The sequence below is a fragment of the Oncorhynchus masou genome, chromosome 13, assembly GCF_036934945.1.
Source record: "Oncorhynchus masou masou isolate Uvic2021 chromosome 13, UVic_Omas_1.1, whole genome shotgun sequence".
Taxonomy (NCBI): Eukaryota; Metazoa; Chordata; class Actinopteri; order Salmoniformes; family Salmonidae; genus Oncorhynchus; species Oncorhynchus masou.
In genome coordinates, this window is record NC_088224.1 from 85324955 (window position 1) to 85340428 (window position 15474).

General features: G+C 45.9%; 1 protein-coding gene and 2 non-coding genes across 4 annotated transcripts in view; 2 read left to right on the forward strand and 1 right to left on the reverse strand.

The window, feature by feature from the left end:
• Positions 1 to 15474, reverse strand: part of LOC135553165 (F-BAR and double SH3 domains protein 2-like) — an 89014-nt gene that overhangs the window by 59063 nt on the left and 14477 nt on the right. For both annotated transcript variants that reach the window (XM_064985328.1, XM_064985327.1), the window contains exon 3: positions 1 to 13. This exon is cut by the window's left edge and continues 33 nt beyond it. In XM_064985328.1, coding sequence (XP_064841400.1) covers positions 1 to 13 — 13 coding nt within the window. The remainder of the gene's footprint in view (positions 14 to 15474) is intronic.
• trnat-agu (transfer RNA threonine (anticodon AGU)) lies at positions 7857 to 7930 on the forward strand. The gene has a single exon. It is a non-coding gene; the product is annotated as a tRNA-Thr (tRNA).
• Positions 8024 to 8097, forward strand: trnat-agu (transfer RNA threonine (anticodon AGU)). The gene has a single exon. It is a non-coding gene; the product is annotated as a tRNA-Thr (tRNA).

Here is a 15474-nt window from a genome sequence, read left to right on the forward strand (position 1 = left end):
CAGACTGTATGCCCTAGAGAGAGAGACAAAGATAGGAGAAAGAGAATAGAGAGAGACGAGAAGATAGAGAGGAGAGAGAGAATAGTACTTTAACTATTTGCACATTGTTACAAATGTATATAGACTTACGACATTTGCTATGTCTTTATTATTTTGGAACATCTGTGATTGTTATGTTTACTGTTCATTTTTATTGTATTTCACTTTTGTTTATTATCTACTTCACTTGCTTTGTCAATGTTAACATATGTTTCCCATGCCAATAAAGACCTTAAATTGAATAGAGGGGGAGAGAGAGAATAGAGCGAGGAACAGAATATATAAAGAGAGGAGAAAAGAGAGAGAGAAGAGGAGGGAGAGAGATTACAGTTGATCGTCAAAAGGAGATCAATCATTGTGCTGCAGATGAAGTAGTGTGACAGTAGTCACCTAGACTAGAACACACCTCCTAGTGAGACATCACCAGAATGGAACACACCTCCTAGTACCTCCTAGTGAGACACCACCAGACTAGAACACTGATTTCTGAACTATTTAAATCAAAGTTTCAAAAACACGCAATGATAATCTTTAAAAAAGGACAAGAAATCAATGTTTTCAGCTCAACATCCTTTATGTGTGCGTGCCGTGTGTGTTCTCTTTTAAGCCATGTGGACATCAATGCTGTTGTGTTCCTGGCGAAGCAGGAAGAAGTACATTCTACTACCGTTTAATGTTTTGGAGGGGATTTCTGTTTGTTTGGTCCATTGCCAAGGGAAGGAAGGAAGAGGTGGGAGAAAGGAAGGAAGAAAGGAAGGAAGAAAAGGAAGGAAGGAAGGAAGAAAGGAAGGAAGAAAGGAAGGAAGAAAAGGAAGGATGGAAGGAAGAAAAGGAAGGATGGAAGGAAGAAAAGGAAGGATGGAAGGAAGGAAGGAAGGATGAAAGGAAGGAAGAAAGGATGAAAGGAAGGAAGAAAGGAAGAAAGGAAGAAAGGAAGGAAGAAAGGAAGAAAGGAAGGAAGAAAGGATGAAAGGAAGGAAGAAAGGAAGAAAGGATGAAAGGAAGGAAGAAAGGAAGAAAGGATGAAAGGAAGGAAGAAAGGAAGAAAGGAAGAAAGGAAGGAAGAAAGGATGAAAGGAAGGAAGAAAGGAAGAAAGGAAGAAAGGAAGGAAGAAAGGAAGGAAGGAAGGAAGGAAGGAAGGAAGGAAGGAAGGAAGGAAGGAAGGAAGGAAGGAAGGAAGGAAGGAAGGAAGGAAGGAAGGAAGGAAGAGGGGGAGAAAGCGAGATAAAGAGGGAGGAAGGAGAGCAGAGTGAAATGGAGAGTGGACTCAGCAACCACATGGTTATGCAAGGCAGGAATTTCTGTCCCTCTTGCTCTCACCCTCGTCCCCTACCTCCCTCCATCAGCCCCTTCTATTCAAGAGTTTGTCCCTCTCGCTCTCCCCCTCGTCCCTCACATCCCCTACCTCCCTCCATCAGCCCCTTCTATTCAAGAGTTTGTCCCTCTCGCTCTCCCCCTCAGCCCCTTTCTATCCAAGAGTTTGTCCCTCTCCCTCTCCCCCTCGTCCCTCACATCCCCTACCTCCCTCCCTCAGCCCCTTTCTATCCAAGAGTTTGTCCCTCTCCCTCTCCCCCTCGTCCCTCACATCCCCTACCTCCCTCCCTCAGCCCCTTTCTATCCAAGAGTTTGTCTCTCTCGCTCTCCCCCTCAGCCCCTTTCTATCCAAGAGTTTGTCCCTCTCCCTCTCCCCCTCGTCCCTCACATCCCCTACCTCCCTCCCCCAGCTCCTTTCTATCCAAGAGTTTGTCCCTCTCCCTCTCCCCCTCGTCCCTCACATCCCCTACCTCCCTCCCCCAGCTCCTTTCTATCCAAGAGTTTGTCCCTCTCCCTCTCCCCTCGTCCCTCACATCCCCTACCTCCCTCCCTCAGCCCCTTTCTATCCAAGAGTTTGTCCCTCTCCCTCTCCCCCTCGTCCCTCACATCCTCTACCTCCCTCCCTCAGCCCCTTTCTATCCAAGAGTTTGTCCCTCTCCCTCTCCCCCTCGTCCCTCACATCCCCTACCTCCCTCCCTCAGCCCCTTTCTATCCAAGAGTTTGTCCCTCTCCCTCTCCCCCTCGTCCCTCACATCCCCTACCTCCCTCCCTCAGCCCCTTTCTATCCAAGAGTTTGTCCCTCTCCCTCTCGTCCCTCACATCCCCTACCTCCCTCCCTCAGCCCCTTTCTATCCAAGAGTTTGTCCCTCTCCCTCTCCCCCTCGTCCCTCACATCCCCTACCTCCCTCCCTCAGCCCCTTTCTATCCAAGAGTTTGTCCCTCTCCCTCTCCCCCTTGTCCCTCACATCCCCTACCTCCCTCCCTCAGCCCCTTTCTATTCAAGAGTTTGTCCCTCTCCCTCTCCCCCTCGTCCCTCACATCACCTACCTCCCTCCCTCAGCCCTTTCTATCCAAGAGTTTGTCCCTCTCCCTCTCCCCCTTGTCCCTCACATCCCCTACCTCCCTCCCTCAGCCCCTTTCTATCCAAAAGTTTGTCCCTCTCCCTCTCCCCCTCGTCCCTCACATCCCCTACCTCCCTCCCTCAGCCCCTTTCTATTCAAGAGTTTGTCCCTCTCCCTCTCCCCCTCGTCCCTCACATCCTCTACCTCCCTCCCTCAGCCCCTTTCTATCCAAGAGTTTGTCCCTCTCCCTCTCCCCCTCGTCCCTCACATCCCCTACCTCCCTCCCTCAGCCCTTTTCTATCCAAGAGTGTGCAAAGCTGTCATCAAGGCAAAGGGTGGCTACTTTGAAGAATCTCAAATATATTTTGATTTGTTTAACACTTTATTGGTTACTACATGATTCCATTTGTATTATTTCGTAGTTTTGATGTCTTCACTATTATTCTACAATGTAGGAAATAGTTCAAATAAAGAAAAACCTTTGAATGAGTAGGTGTATCCAGATTTGACTGGTAGTGTACATATATTTTTTCACTGTAATGAAAATCAGGCTGTCGATTGTGGCCTGTGGAATGTTGTCCCACTCCTCTTCAATGGCTGTGCGAAGTTGCTGGATATCGGCGGGAACTGGAAATTGCTGTCGTACACATCGATCCAGAGCATCACAAACTTGCTCAATGGGTGACATGCCTGTTGAGTTTGTAGGCAATGAAAGAACTGGGACATTTTCAGCTTCCAGGAATTGTGTCCAGATCCTTGGGGCTGTGCATTATCATGCTGAAACATGGGGTGATGGTTGGTGGATGAAAGGCATGACAATGGGCCTCAGGATCTCTTCACGGTATCTCTGTGCATTCAAATTGCAATCAATAAAATGCAATTGTGTTCGTTCTCTATAGCTTATGCCTGCCCATACCATAACCCCACTCTGTTCACAATGCTGACATCAGCAAACCACACAACGCCATACACCTGGTCTGCGGTTGTGAGGCCGGTTGGACATACTGCAAAATTCTTTAAAATGACATTGGAGGCGGCTTATGGTAGAGAAATTTAAATTAAATTATCTGGCAACAGCACTAGAGGACATTCCTGCAGTCTGCAAGCCAATTACACGCTCCCTCAAAACTTGAGACAGTGGCATTGTGCTGTGTGACAAACCTGCACATTTTAGAGTGGCCAATTATTATCCCCAGCACAAGGTGCACCTGTACAGTGATCATGCTGTTTAATCAGCATCTTGATATACCACACCTGTCAATTTTAGAATAAGGCTGTAACATAACAAAATGTGGAATGAGTCATGGGGTTTGAATACTTTTCGAAGGCACTATACCTAGTATAACTAGTATAACTGTACCTAGTATAACTAGTATAACTGTACCTAGTATAACTAGTATAACTGTATCTAGTATAACTATACCTAGTATAACTGTACCTAGTATAACTAGTATAACTGTACCTAGTATACCTAGTATAACTATACCTAGTATAACTAGTATAACTGTACCTAGTGTAACTATACCTAGTATAACTAGTATAACTGTACCTAGTATAACTAGTATAACTGTACCTAGTATAACTAGTATAACTATACCTAGTATAACTGTACTTAGTATAACTATACCTAGTATAACTAGTATAACTGTACCTAGTATAACTAGTATAACTGTACCTAGTATAACTGTAACTAGTATAACTAGTATAACTGTACCTAGTATAACTAGTATAACTGTACCTAGTATACCTAGTATAACAATACCTAGTATAACTAGTATAACTGTACCTAGTGTAACTATACCTAGTATAACTAGTATAACTGTACCTAGTATAACTAGTATAACTGTACCTAGTATAACTAGTATAACTGTACCTAGTATAACTGTACCTAGTATAACTATAACAAGTATAACTAGTATAACTGTACCTAGTATAACTAGTATAACTGTAACTAGTATAACTGTACCTAGTATAACTAGTATAACTGTACCTAGTATACCTAGTATAACTATACCTAGTATAACTGTACCTAGTATAACTATACCTAGTATAACTAGTATAACTGTACCTAGTATAACTAGTATAACTGTACCTAGTATAACTAGTATAACTGTACCTAGTATAACTAGTATAACTGTACCTAGTATAACTATACCTAGTATAACTAGTATAACTGTAACGAGTATAACTGTACCTAGTATAACTAGTATAACTGTACCTAGTATACCTAGTATAACTATACCTAGTATAACTAGTATAACTGTACCTAGTATAACTAGTATAACTGTACCTAGTATAACTAGTATAACTGTACCTAGTATAACTAGTATAACTGTACCTAGTGTAACTATACCTAGTATAACTAGTATAACTGTACCTAGTATAACTAGTATAACTGTACCTAGCATAACTAGTATAACTGTACCTAGTATAACTATAACACGTATAACTAGTATAACTGTACCTAGTATAACTATACCTAGTATAACTAGTATACCTGTAACTAGTATAACTGTACCTAGTATACCTAGTATAACTATACCTAGTATAACTGTACATAGTATAACTGTACCTAGTATAACTAGTATAACTATACCTAGTATAACTAGTATAACTGTACCTAGCATAACTAGTATAACTGTACCTAGTATAACTGTACCTAGTATAACTATAACACGTATAACTAGTATAACTGTACCTAGTATAACTATACCTAGTATGACTAGTATACCTGTAACTAGTATAACTGTACCTAGTATAACTAGTATAACTGTACCTAGTATACCTAGTATAACTATACCTAGTATAACTAGTATAACTGTACCTAGTATAACTGTACCTAGTATAACTAGTATAACTGTACCTAGTATAACTGTACCTAGTATAACTAGTATAACTGTACCTAGTATAACTAGTATAACTGTACCTAGTATAACTAGTGTAACTATACCTAGTATAACTAGTATAACTGTACCTAGTATAACTATACCTAGTATAACTAGTATAACTGTACCTAGTATAACTAGTATAACTGTACCTAGTATAACTAGTATAACTGTACCTAGTATAACTATACCTAGTATACCTAGTATAACTGTACCTAGTATAACTGCACCTAGTATAACTATACCTAGTATAACTGTACCTAGTATACCTAGTATACCTAGTATAACTATACCTAGTATACCTAGTATAACTATACCTAGTATAACTAGTATAACTGTACCTAGTATAACTATACCTAGTATAACTAGTATAACTGTACCTAGTATAACTAGTATAACTGTACCTAGTATAACTAGTATAACTGTACCTAGTATAACTATACCTAGTATAACTAGTATAACTGTACCTAGTATAACTATACCTAGTATAACTAGTATAACTGTACCTAGTATAACTAGTATAACTATACCTAGTATAACTAGTATATCATGTATTTTTTCACACTGTTTGGTGTATTATCTATGTATGTACATTTGTACTAACATCCATACATGATGTTCTTCCTCTGGGCAGTGAAATCCGACCTGGTTCTGAGTCCGGTCCCTTGGGCCAGCTTGTGCGCACACACACTTTCCCAGGATAGGTTCAACCAGCACAGTCATGCAGCCAGCTCAGTTTCTCTCTCTCTCACACACACACACACACACACACACACACACACACACACACACACTTTCCCAGGATAGGTTCAACCAGCACAGTCATGCAGCCAGCTCAGTTTCTCTCTCTCTCTCACACACACACACACACACACACACTTTCCCAGGATAGGTTCAACCAGCACCGTCATGCAGCCAGCTCAGTTTCTCTCACACACACACACACACACACACACACACACACTTTCCCAGGATAGGTTCAACCAGCACAGTCATGCAGCCAGCTCAGTTTTTCTCTCTCTCTCCCAGGATAGGTTCAACCAGCACAGTCATGCACACACACACACACACACACACACACACACACACACACACACACACACACACACACACACACACACTTTCCCAGGATAGGTTCAACCAGCACAGTCATGCAGCCAGCTCAGTTTCTCTCTCTCACACACACACACACACACACACACACACACACACACACACACACACACACACACACACACACACACACACACACACACACACACACACACACACACACACTTTCCCAGGATAGGTTCAACCAGCACAGTCATGCAGCCAGCTCAGTTTCCACCTCAAACTCTCAATATGAAATAACAGAACCTCCCACCCTTCCCCCTCTAAACTTGAACCACTACAAGGGCTGTGAAGCTCATGGAATTTTGGACGACACACACACACACACACACAAATAATTCCTGTTTCAGGTCTCAAACAGAGGGACGGAAAGACAGACAGACACAGTGATTTGATTCAGGGGTGTCTGCAGACAGAGGGAGGGGTAGATGGATGGGGCGAGTGGAGAGGAACGTGATACTTAAAGAGCATAATTACCCATAATCCCCTTTAACACAAATTACAGCCCAGACAGGAAGAGACCAAATCAAGCTCTGTGTGTGAGCACTGTGTGTGTGTGTGTGTGTGTGTGTGTGTGTGTGTGTGTGTGTGTGTGTGTGTGTGTGTGTGTGTGTGTGTGTGTGTGTGTGTGTGTGTGTGTGTGTAACTGAGCTATAGACATTCTGGGTTTTCATCTCAATCAAATACTACTAATGCAACAGGTTCCTAGTCACTTTTTAGACAGTACCAGACACCCCCTATACGACACACTCTCCTTTCTCTGTCCAGAAAAGGACTGCTTCACAAAACACACACACACACACACACACAAAACACTTTCTCCTAACTCTCCTTACTGCACCAGTGTGCGTTCTTTTCAAAGACAGTCAGACCAACAGATAGATAGACAAGTGATAGATAGACATCTCTGAACCAGCGCCTCTGGTTGAAGTATATGCATGCCCCACTAATACCATCAGCCAGTCAGTGATCAGCGTTTAACTCCACCCCTACAAACCAGACACCATGAAACAGACACCTGCTTTTAACGTCCTCCAGGCCTCTTCGGTGCAGTAGGCAGCACCTCAGCCTTCTAATCTGAAGGTTGTGAGTTCACAGAGGGAAGACTGTTGTTGCGAAACAAACTCAAAGCCTCTCCATATTTAAAAGGAACATTCAAACCTATTCAAACCGACTTTAATCTTAAAGCACCAAAAATAAACTTTACGAAAACATTATTTAAAAAACTATACAAATTAAATGAAACTTTAACAACAACAATATAAACTAGTTTTTAGGCTAGTTTGAGTTTCTAAGTGCTCAGACTAATTCCCACGTCTCCACGTCAAACACCCTGTTCAGGAGGAGTATGCTAAACTTAAGCTTTACAAACAACTGAGTCACTCGTCAATGGCAACTCTGAACCATTAACAAAAGACTCCAGAGCAGTATGAGCAGACACCTGGTGCTGTGGCTTAGTTGGTTAAAGCGCCTGTCTAGTAAACAGGAGATCCTGAGTTCGAATCTCAGCAGTGCCTTTTTACAACGGCAGGGAGTGTTTTCATTACTCTGCAAGGCACGCATCCATGCACCATGAATAAAACACTCCCAAAAGCCCAGAGGCACCATTAGGTGCTGTGGCTTAGTTGGTTAAAGCGCCTGTCTAGTAAACAGGAGATCCTGAGTTCGAATCTCAGCAGTGCCTTTTTCCTAATCGGCACCAAAAGTTTAAAGACACAAACTGGGATATGTCCTGCTGTTCAGTGGTCATCTCAATTAATGACGTGCCCATTGAGTCTTTCTCGCCTTTCTGCCCCTCTCCCTCCCTTCCCTAACCTTTCTTCCTCTCCCTCCCTTCCCTAACCTTTCTGCCCCTCTCCCTCCCTTCCCTCACCTTTCTGCCCCTCTCCCTCCCTTCCCTAACCTTTCTGCCCCTCTCCCTCCCTTCCCTAACCTTTCTGCCCCTCTCCCTCCCTTCCCTAACCTTTCTGCCCCTCTCCCTCCCTTCCCTAACCTTTCCTTTTTCCTAATCGGCACCAAAAGTTTAAAGACACAAACTGGGATATGTCCTGCTGTTCAGTGGTCATCTCAATTAATGACGTGCCCATCGAGTCTCCCTCGCATTTCTGCCCCTCTCCCTCCCTCCCTTCCCTAACCTTTCTTCCTCTCCCTCCCTTCCCTAACCTTTCTGCCCCACTCCCTCCCTTCCCTAACCTTTCTACCCCTCTCCCTCCCATCCCTAACCTTTCTACCACTCTCCCTCACGTCCCTAACCTTTCTGCCCCTCTCCCTCACTTCCTTAACCTTTCTGCCCCTCTCCCTCACTTCGCCAAGCTTTCTGCCCCTATCCCTCACTTCACTAACCCTTCTGCCCCTCTTCCTCCCTTCCCTATCCTTTCTCACCCCTCTCCCTCACCTTTCTGACCCTCTCCCTCCCTTCCCTAACCTTTCTGCCCCTCTCCCTCCCTTCCCTAACCTTTCTGCCCCTCTCCCTCCCTTCCCTAACCTTTCTGCCCCTCTCCCTCCATTCCCTAACCTTTCTGCCCCCTCCCTCCCTTCCCTCACCTTTCTGCCCCTCTCCCTCACCTTTCTGCCCCTCTCCCTCACCTTTCTGCCCCTCTCCCTCACCTTTCTGCCCCTCTCCCTCACTTCCCTAACCTTCCTGCCCCTCTCCCTAACCTTTCTGCTCCTATCCCTCCCTTCCCTAACCTTTCTGCCCCTCTCCCTAACCTTTCTGCCCCTCTCCCTCCCTTCCCTAACCTTTCTTCCTCTCCCTCCCTTCCCTAACCTTTCTGCCCCTCTCCCTCCCTCCCTTCCCTAACCTTTCTACCCCTCTCCCTCACTTCCCTAACCTTTCTGCCCCTCTCCCTCACTTCCATGACCTTTCTGCCCCTCTCCCTCCCTTCCATAACCTTTCTGCCCCTCTCCCTCCCTTCCCTCACCTTTCTGCCCCTCTCCTTCACCTTTCTGCCCCTCTCCCTCACTACCCTAAGCTTTCTGCCCCTCTCCCTCCCTTCCCTAACCTTTCTGCCCCTCTCCCTCCCTTCCCTAACCTTTCTTCCTCTCCCTCCCTTCCCTAAGCTTTCTGCCCCTCTCCCTCACTTCCCTAACCCTTCTGCCCCTCTTCCTCCCTTCCCTATCCTTTCTCACACCTCTCCCTCACCTTTCTGCCCCTCTCCCTCCCTTCCCTCACCTTTCTGCCCCTCTCCCTCACCTTTCTGCCCCTCTCCCTCCCTTCCCTAACCTTTCTTCCTCTCCCTCCCTTCCCTAACCTTTCTGCCCCTCTCCCTCCCTCCCTTCCCTAACCTTTCTGCCCCTCTCCCTCCCTTCCATAACCTTTCTGCCCCTCTCCCTCACTTTCATAACCTTTCTGCCCCTCTCCCTCACTTCCATAACCTTTCTGCCCCTCTCCCTCACTTCCATAACCTTTCTGCCCCTCTCCCTCCCTTCCATAACCTTTCTGCCCCTCTCCCTCACTTCCCTAACCTTTCTGCCCCTCTCCCTCCCTTCCCTAACCTTTCTTCCTCTCCCTCCCTTCCCTAACCTTTCTGCCCCTCTCCCTCACTTCCCTAACCCTCTCCCTCACTTCCCTAACCTTTATAACCCTCTCCCTTGCTTCCCTAACCTTTCTGCCCCGCTCTCTCACCTTTCCACCCCTCTCCCGCCCTTCCCTCACCTTTCTGCCCCTCTCTCTCACCTTTCTGCCCCTCTCCCTCACCTTTCTGCCCCTCTCCCTCACTTCCCTAACCTTTCTGCCCCTCTCCCTCCCTTCCCTAACCTTTCTGCCCTCTCCCTAACCTTTCTGCCCCTCTCCCTCCCTTCCCTAACCTTTCTTCCTCTCCCTCCCTTCCCTAACCTTTCTGCCCCTCTCCCTCCCTCCCTTCCCTAACCTTTCTACCCCTCTCCCTCACTTCCCTAACCTTTCTGCCCCTCTCACTCACTTCCCTAAGCTTTCTGCCCCTCTTCCTCCCTTCCCTATCTCACCCCTCTCCCTCACCTTTCTGCCCCTCTCCCTCCCTTCCCTCACCTTTCTGCCCCTCTCCCTCCCTTCCCTAACCTTTCTGCCCCTCTCCCTCCCTTCCCTCACCTTTCTGCCCCTCTCCCTCCCTTCCCTAACCTTTCTGCCCCTCTCCCTCCCTTCCCTAACCTTTCTGCCCCTCTCCCTCCCTTCCCTAACCTTTCTGCCCCTCTCCCTCACTTCCATAACCTTTCTGCCCCTCTCCCTCCCTTCCATAACCTTTCTGCCCCTCTCCCTCCCTTCCATAACCTTTCTTTCCCTCTCCCTCCCTAACCTTTCTTCCTCTCCCTCCCTTCCCTAACCTTTATAACCCTCTCCCTCACTTCCCTAACCTTTATAACCCTCTCCCTCACTTCCCTAACCTTTATAACCCTCTCCCTCACTTCCCTAACCTTTATAACCCTCTCCCTCACTTCCCTAACCTTTATAACCCTCTCCCTCACTTCCCTAACCTTTATAACCCTCTCCCTCACTTCCCTAACCTTTATAACCCTCTCCCTCACTTCCCTAACCTTTATAACCCTCTCCCTCACTTCCCTAACCTTTATAACCCTCTCCCTCCCTCCCCTCTGCTCCCTATCCTCCTCCAGTCCTCTTTTCCTCCTTCCCTCTACCTCCCTTCTCCTCTCCCTCCATTCCTTTCCTCCCTCCAGCATATCACATGCTTTCAGGCTCCAAGACATCCATATGAGTTCACACTCCAAATATGCTCTCTCTCACACACACACACACACACACACACACACACACACACACACACACACACACACACACACACACACACAAGCTCTAGTTCTCTCAGCTCTCTTTGACTCACAGAGACAGGAAAAAATTAGGCCTACATGTGGTATGCACGCACACACACGATCTATGGACATGTCTACGTGTGGTATGCACGCACACATACGATCTATGGACATGTCTACGTGTGTTATGCACGCACACATACGATCTATGGACATGTCTACGTGTGGTATGCACGCACACATACGATCTATGGACATGTCTACGTGTGGTATGCACGCACACATACGATCTATGGACATGTCTTTGCCTCTCAGGTAACACTGCCATGGCTAGCCCTGCTGTAGGTAAACAAGCAACCAATGATCAGATCTCACACACACACACAATCCCCAAAAGCTCATTTACACCTGGTTAAATATGAAATATTATCTATTGACTGGTATCACCGAGGACAGAATATGGCAGTTTGAATCCTGCAGACAAGCTCACATAACTAGCATTCACAGGCTTTCTGATAGGTGTGGTTGTGTTATTTAATGACCTGTGGCCGTATTGTCGACCGTGTTTGCTGTGTTTGTTCATAAGTAATGTTTTGACAAAGGCATGAAAACTAAATGTCGAGAGAGAGAGAGAGAGAGAGAGAGGACGATAAATGAAATCTGAATTAGAAACGCATGTGATCATGTTCGCTTCCTCCCATCTGAGCTTCCCGCTGTACTCAGCAGCCTGGATTCATAAACTAATTCATTAATAAAGTAGATTCTTTCAAACAACCCTTTCTTCCTCTCTCCTCCTCCCTACATCCTCCTCTCTGTCCCTCTCTTCGTGAAGAAACAAAAACATTCCTTTCATCTCTGTGGCCAGAGAGAGATCAACCATTACCCACAATCCTCTGGTCCTTCCCACCTCTTCCTGTCATTCCTGACTGTGTGAAGGTTATTATAGTAAACTAAATCTGAAACTGATACGAAAACTAATCATGAAAGAACAATTTAGTAACTGAAATAAAATACTTAACAAATTCATCTGAAAAACTCAAACTACTTGTGGAATCAGTTGGGAAACAGTTTTAACCAAATCAGAGACCCAGCCGTTGTATAATATAAAATAAAAACAATCATGAATTATGTTAAGTTTTAGTTTGGGCAAAAATAGAATGAGATTTTCAAGCTACTGAATCTGGAGGGTAAATAAAATACATTTCTAAACAAATGTTATTCGTCACATGATTCATAAACAAAATGTTTATGGGCCCTTCCCAACGCAGAGAGAAAGAAACTAGAGAAACATTAGAAAAGTCAAACAAATAAAAATGAGTAATGATAACTTGGCTGTATACACGGCCCTCCATTTCCTGTGGTCCGTCATCCGCTCCTCTGTTTTGCTCACATTTAGGGAAAGGTTGTTGTCCTGGCACCACACTGCTAGGTCTCTATTTTTTTATTTTACCTTTATTTAACTAGGCAAGTCAGTCAAAAACAAATTCTTATTTTCAATGACAGCTTAGGAACAGCGGGCCTTGTTCAGGGGCAGAACGACAGATTTTTACCTTGTCAGCTCGGGGATTCGATCTTGCAACCTTTCAGTTAGTAGTCCAATGCTCTAACCACTAGGCTACGCTCTGACCTCCCTATAGGCGGTCTCATCGTCGTCGGTGATCAGGCCTACCACTGTCGTGTCGTCGGCAAACTCAATGAGGGTGTTGGAGTCAGGCGCGACAACGCAGTCGTGGGTGAACAGGGGGTACAGGAGGGGCCCGTTTTAAGGGTCGGCGTGGCAGAGGTGTTGTTACCTACCCTCACCACCTGGGGGCGGCCCGTCAGGAAGTCCAGGATCCAGTTGCAGGGAGGTGTTTAGTCCCAGTGTCCTTAGCTTAGTAATGAGCTTTGAGGGAACTATGGTGTTGAACGCTGAGCTGTAGACAATAGACAGCATTCTCACGTAGTTGTTCCTTTTGTCCAGGTGGGAAAGGGCAGTGTGGAGTGCAATAGAGCTTGCGTCATCTGTGGATCGGTTGGTGCGGTTTGCAAATTGTCGTGGGTCCAGGGTGTCTGTGATGATGGTGTTGATGTGATGATCTGGCTCACATGTGAGTAGCATGTGAGTGCTACGGGGCGATAGTCATTTAGATAGGTTACTTTGGCGTTCTTGGGGCACAGGGTCTATGGTGGTCTGCTTGAAACGTGTATTACAGACTGGGTCAGGAATGAACATGTCAGTGAAGACACTTGCCAGTTGGTCAGCACATGCTCTGAGTACACATCCTGGTAATCCGTCTGGCCCTGCGGCCTTGAGAATGTTAACCTGTTTAAAAGGTCTAACTCACTTCGGCTACGGAGAGCATGATCACACAGCTGTCCGGAAAAGCTGGTGCTCTCATGCATAGTTCAGTGTTGCTTGCTTTGAAGCGGGCATAGAAGGCATTTAGCTCGTCTGGTAGGCTCACGTCACTGGGAAGCTCGCAGCTGTGTTTCCCTTTGTAATCCATGATAGTTTGCAAGCCCTGCCACATCCAACGAGCATCAGAGCCGTTGAGGTAGGATTCGATCTTAGTCCTGTATTGAAGCTTTGCCTGTTGGATGGTTCGTTGAAGGGCGTAGCGGGATTTCTTATAAACGTCCGGACTAGAGGTTGACCGATTAATCGGAATGGCCAATTAATTGGGGCCGATTTCAAGTTTTCATAACAATCGGAAATCTGTATTTTTGGACACCGATTTGACACCTTTATTTATCCTTCATTTAACTTGGCAAGTCAGTTAATAACAAATTCTTATTTTCAATTACGGCCTTGAAACAGTGGGTTAACTGCCTTGTTCAGGGGCAGAATGACAGATTTTTACCTTGTCAGCTCGGGGGTTCAATCTTGCAACCTTACAGTTAACTAGTGACAGTGACAGGGGCTGTGTCACTGGCTTACTGGTGCTCTTTCATGCAGTCCCTAGGAGGGGTGCGTCACTTGAGTGGGTTGAGTCACTGATGCGCGCCCCCTTGGGTTGTGGAGATCTTTGTGGGCTATACTTGGCCTTGTCTCAGGATGGTAAGTTGGTGGTTGAAGATATCCCTCTAGTGATGTGGGGGTTGTGCTTTGGCAAAGTGGGTGGAGTTATATCCTTCCTGTTTGGCCCTGCCTGGGGGTATCATCGGATGGGGCCACAGTGTCTCCTGACCCCACCTGTCTCAGCCTCCAGTTTATGCTGCAGTAGTTTGTGTCAAGGGGCTAGGGTCACTTTGTTATATCTGGAGTACTTCTCCTTCTCCTGTTATCCGGTGTCCTGTGTGAATTGATGTATGCTCTCTCTAATTCTCTCTTTCTCTCGGAGGAGGACCTGAGCCCTAGGACCATGCCTCAGGACTACCTGGCATGATGACTCTTTGCTGTCCCCAGTCCACCTGGCCGTGCTGCTGCTCCAGTTTCAACTGTTCTGCCTGCGGCTATGGAACCCTGACCTGTTCACCGGACGTGCTACCTGTCCCTGACCTGCTGTTTTCAACTCTAGAAACAGCAGCAGTGGTAGAGATACTCTGAATGATAGGCTATGAAAAGCCAACTGACATTTACTCCCGAGGTGCTGACTTGCTGCACCCTCTACAACCACTGTGATTATTATTTGACCCTGCTGGTCATTTATGAACATTTGAACATCTTGGCCACGTTCTGTTATAATCTCCACCCGGCACAGCCAGAAGAGGACAGGCCACCCCTCATAGCCTAGTTCCTCTCTAGGTTTCTTCCTAGGTTTTGGCCTTTCTAGGGAGTTTTTCCTAGCCACCGTGCTTCTATACCTGCATTGCTTGCTGTTTGGGGTTTTAGGCTGCGTTTCTGTACAGCACTTTGAGATATCAGCTGATGTATGAAGGTCTTTATAAATACATTTGATTTGAACTAGTCCAACACTCTAACCACATGATTACATTGCACTCCACGAGGAGACTGCCTGTTAAGCGAATGCAGTAAGAAGCCAAGGTATCTTATCTTCTAAAAAACAATCAATCAATCATAATCAAAAATAGTTAACTAGTTAGTGGTGACTGCTTTGTGTGATGTATTGTTGTCTCTACCTTCTTGCCCTTTGTGCTGTTGCCTGTGCCCAATAATGTTTGTACCATGTTTTGTGCTGCTGCCATGTTGTTGTTGTGTTGCTACCATGTTGTGTTTGCTACCATGTTGTTGTCATGTGTTGCTATGTTGTTGGCTTAGGTCTCTCTTTATGTAGTGTTGTCTCTCTTCATGTAGGGGGGAGAAGAGAGAGAGAGAGAGAGAGAGAGAGAGAGAGAGAGAGAGAGAGAGAGAGAGAGAGAGAGAGAGAGAGAGAGA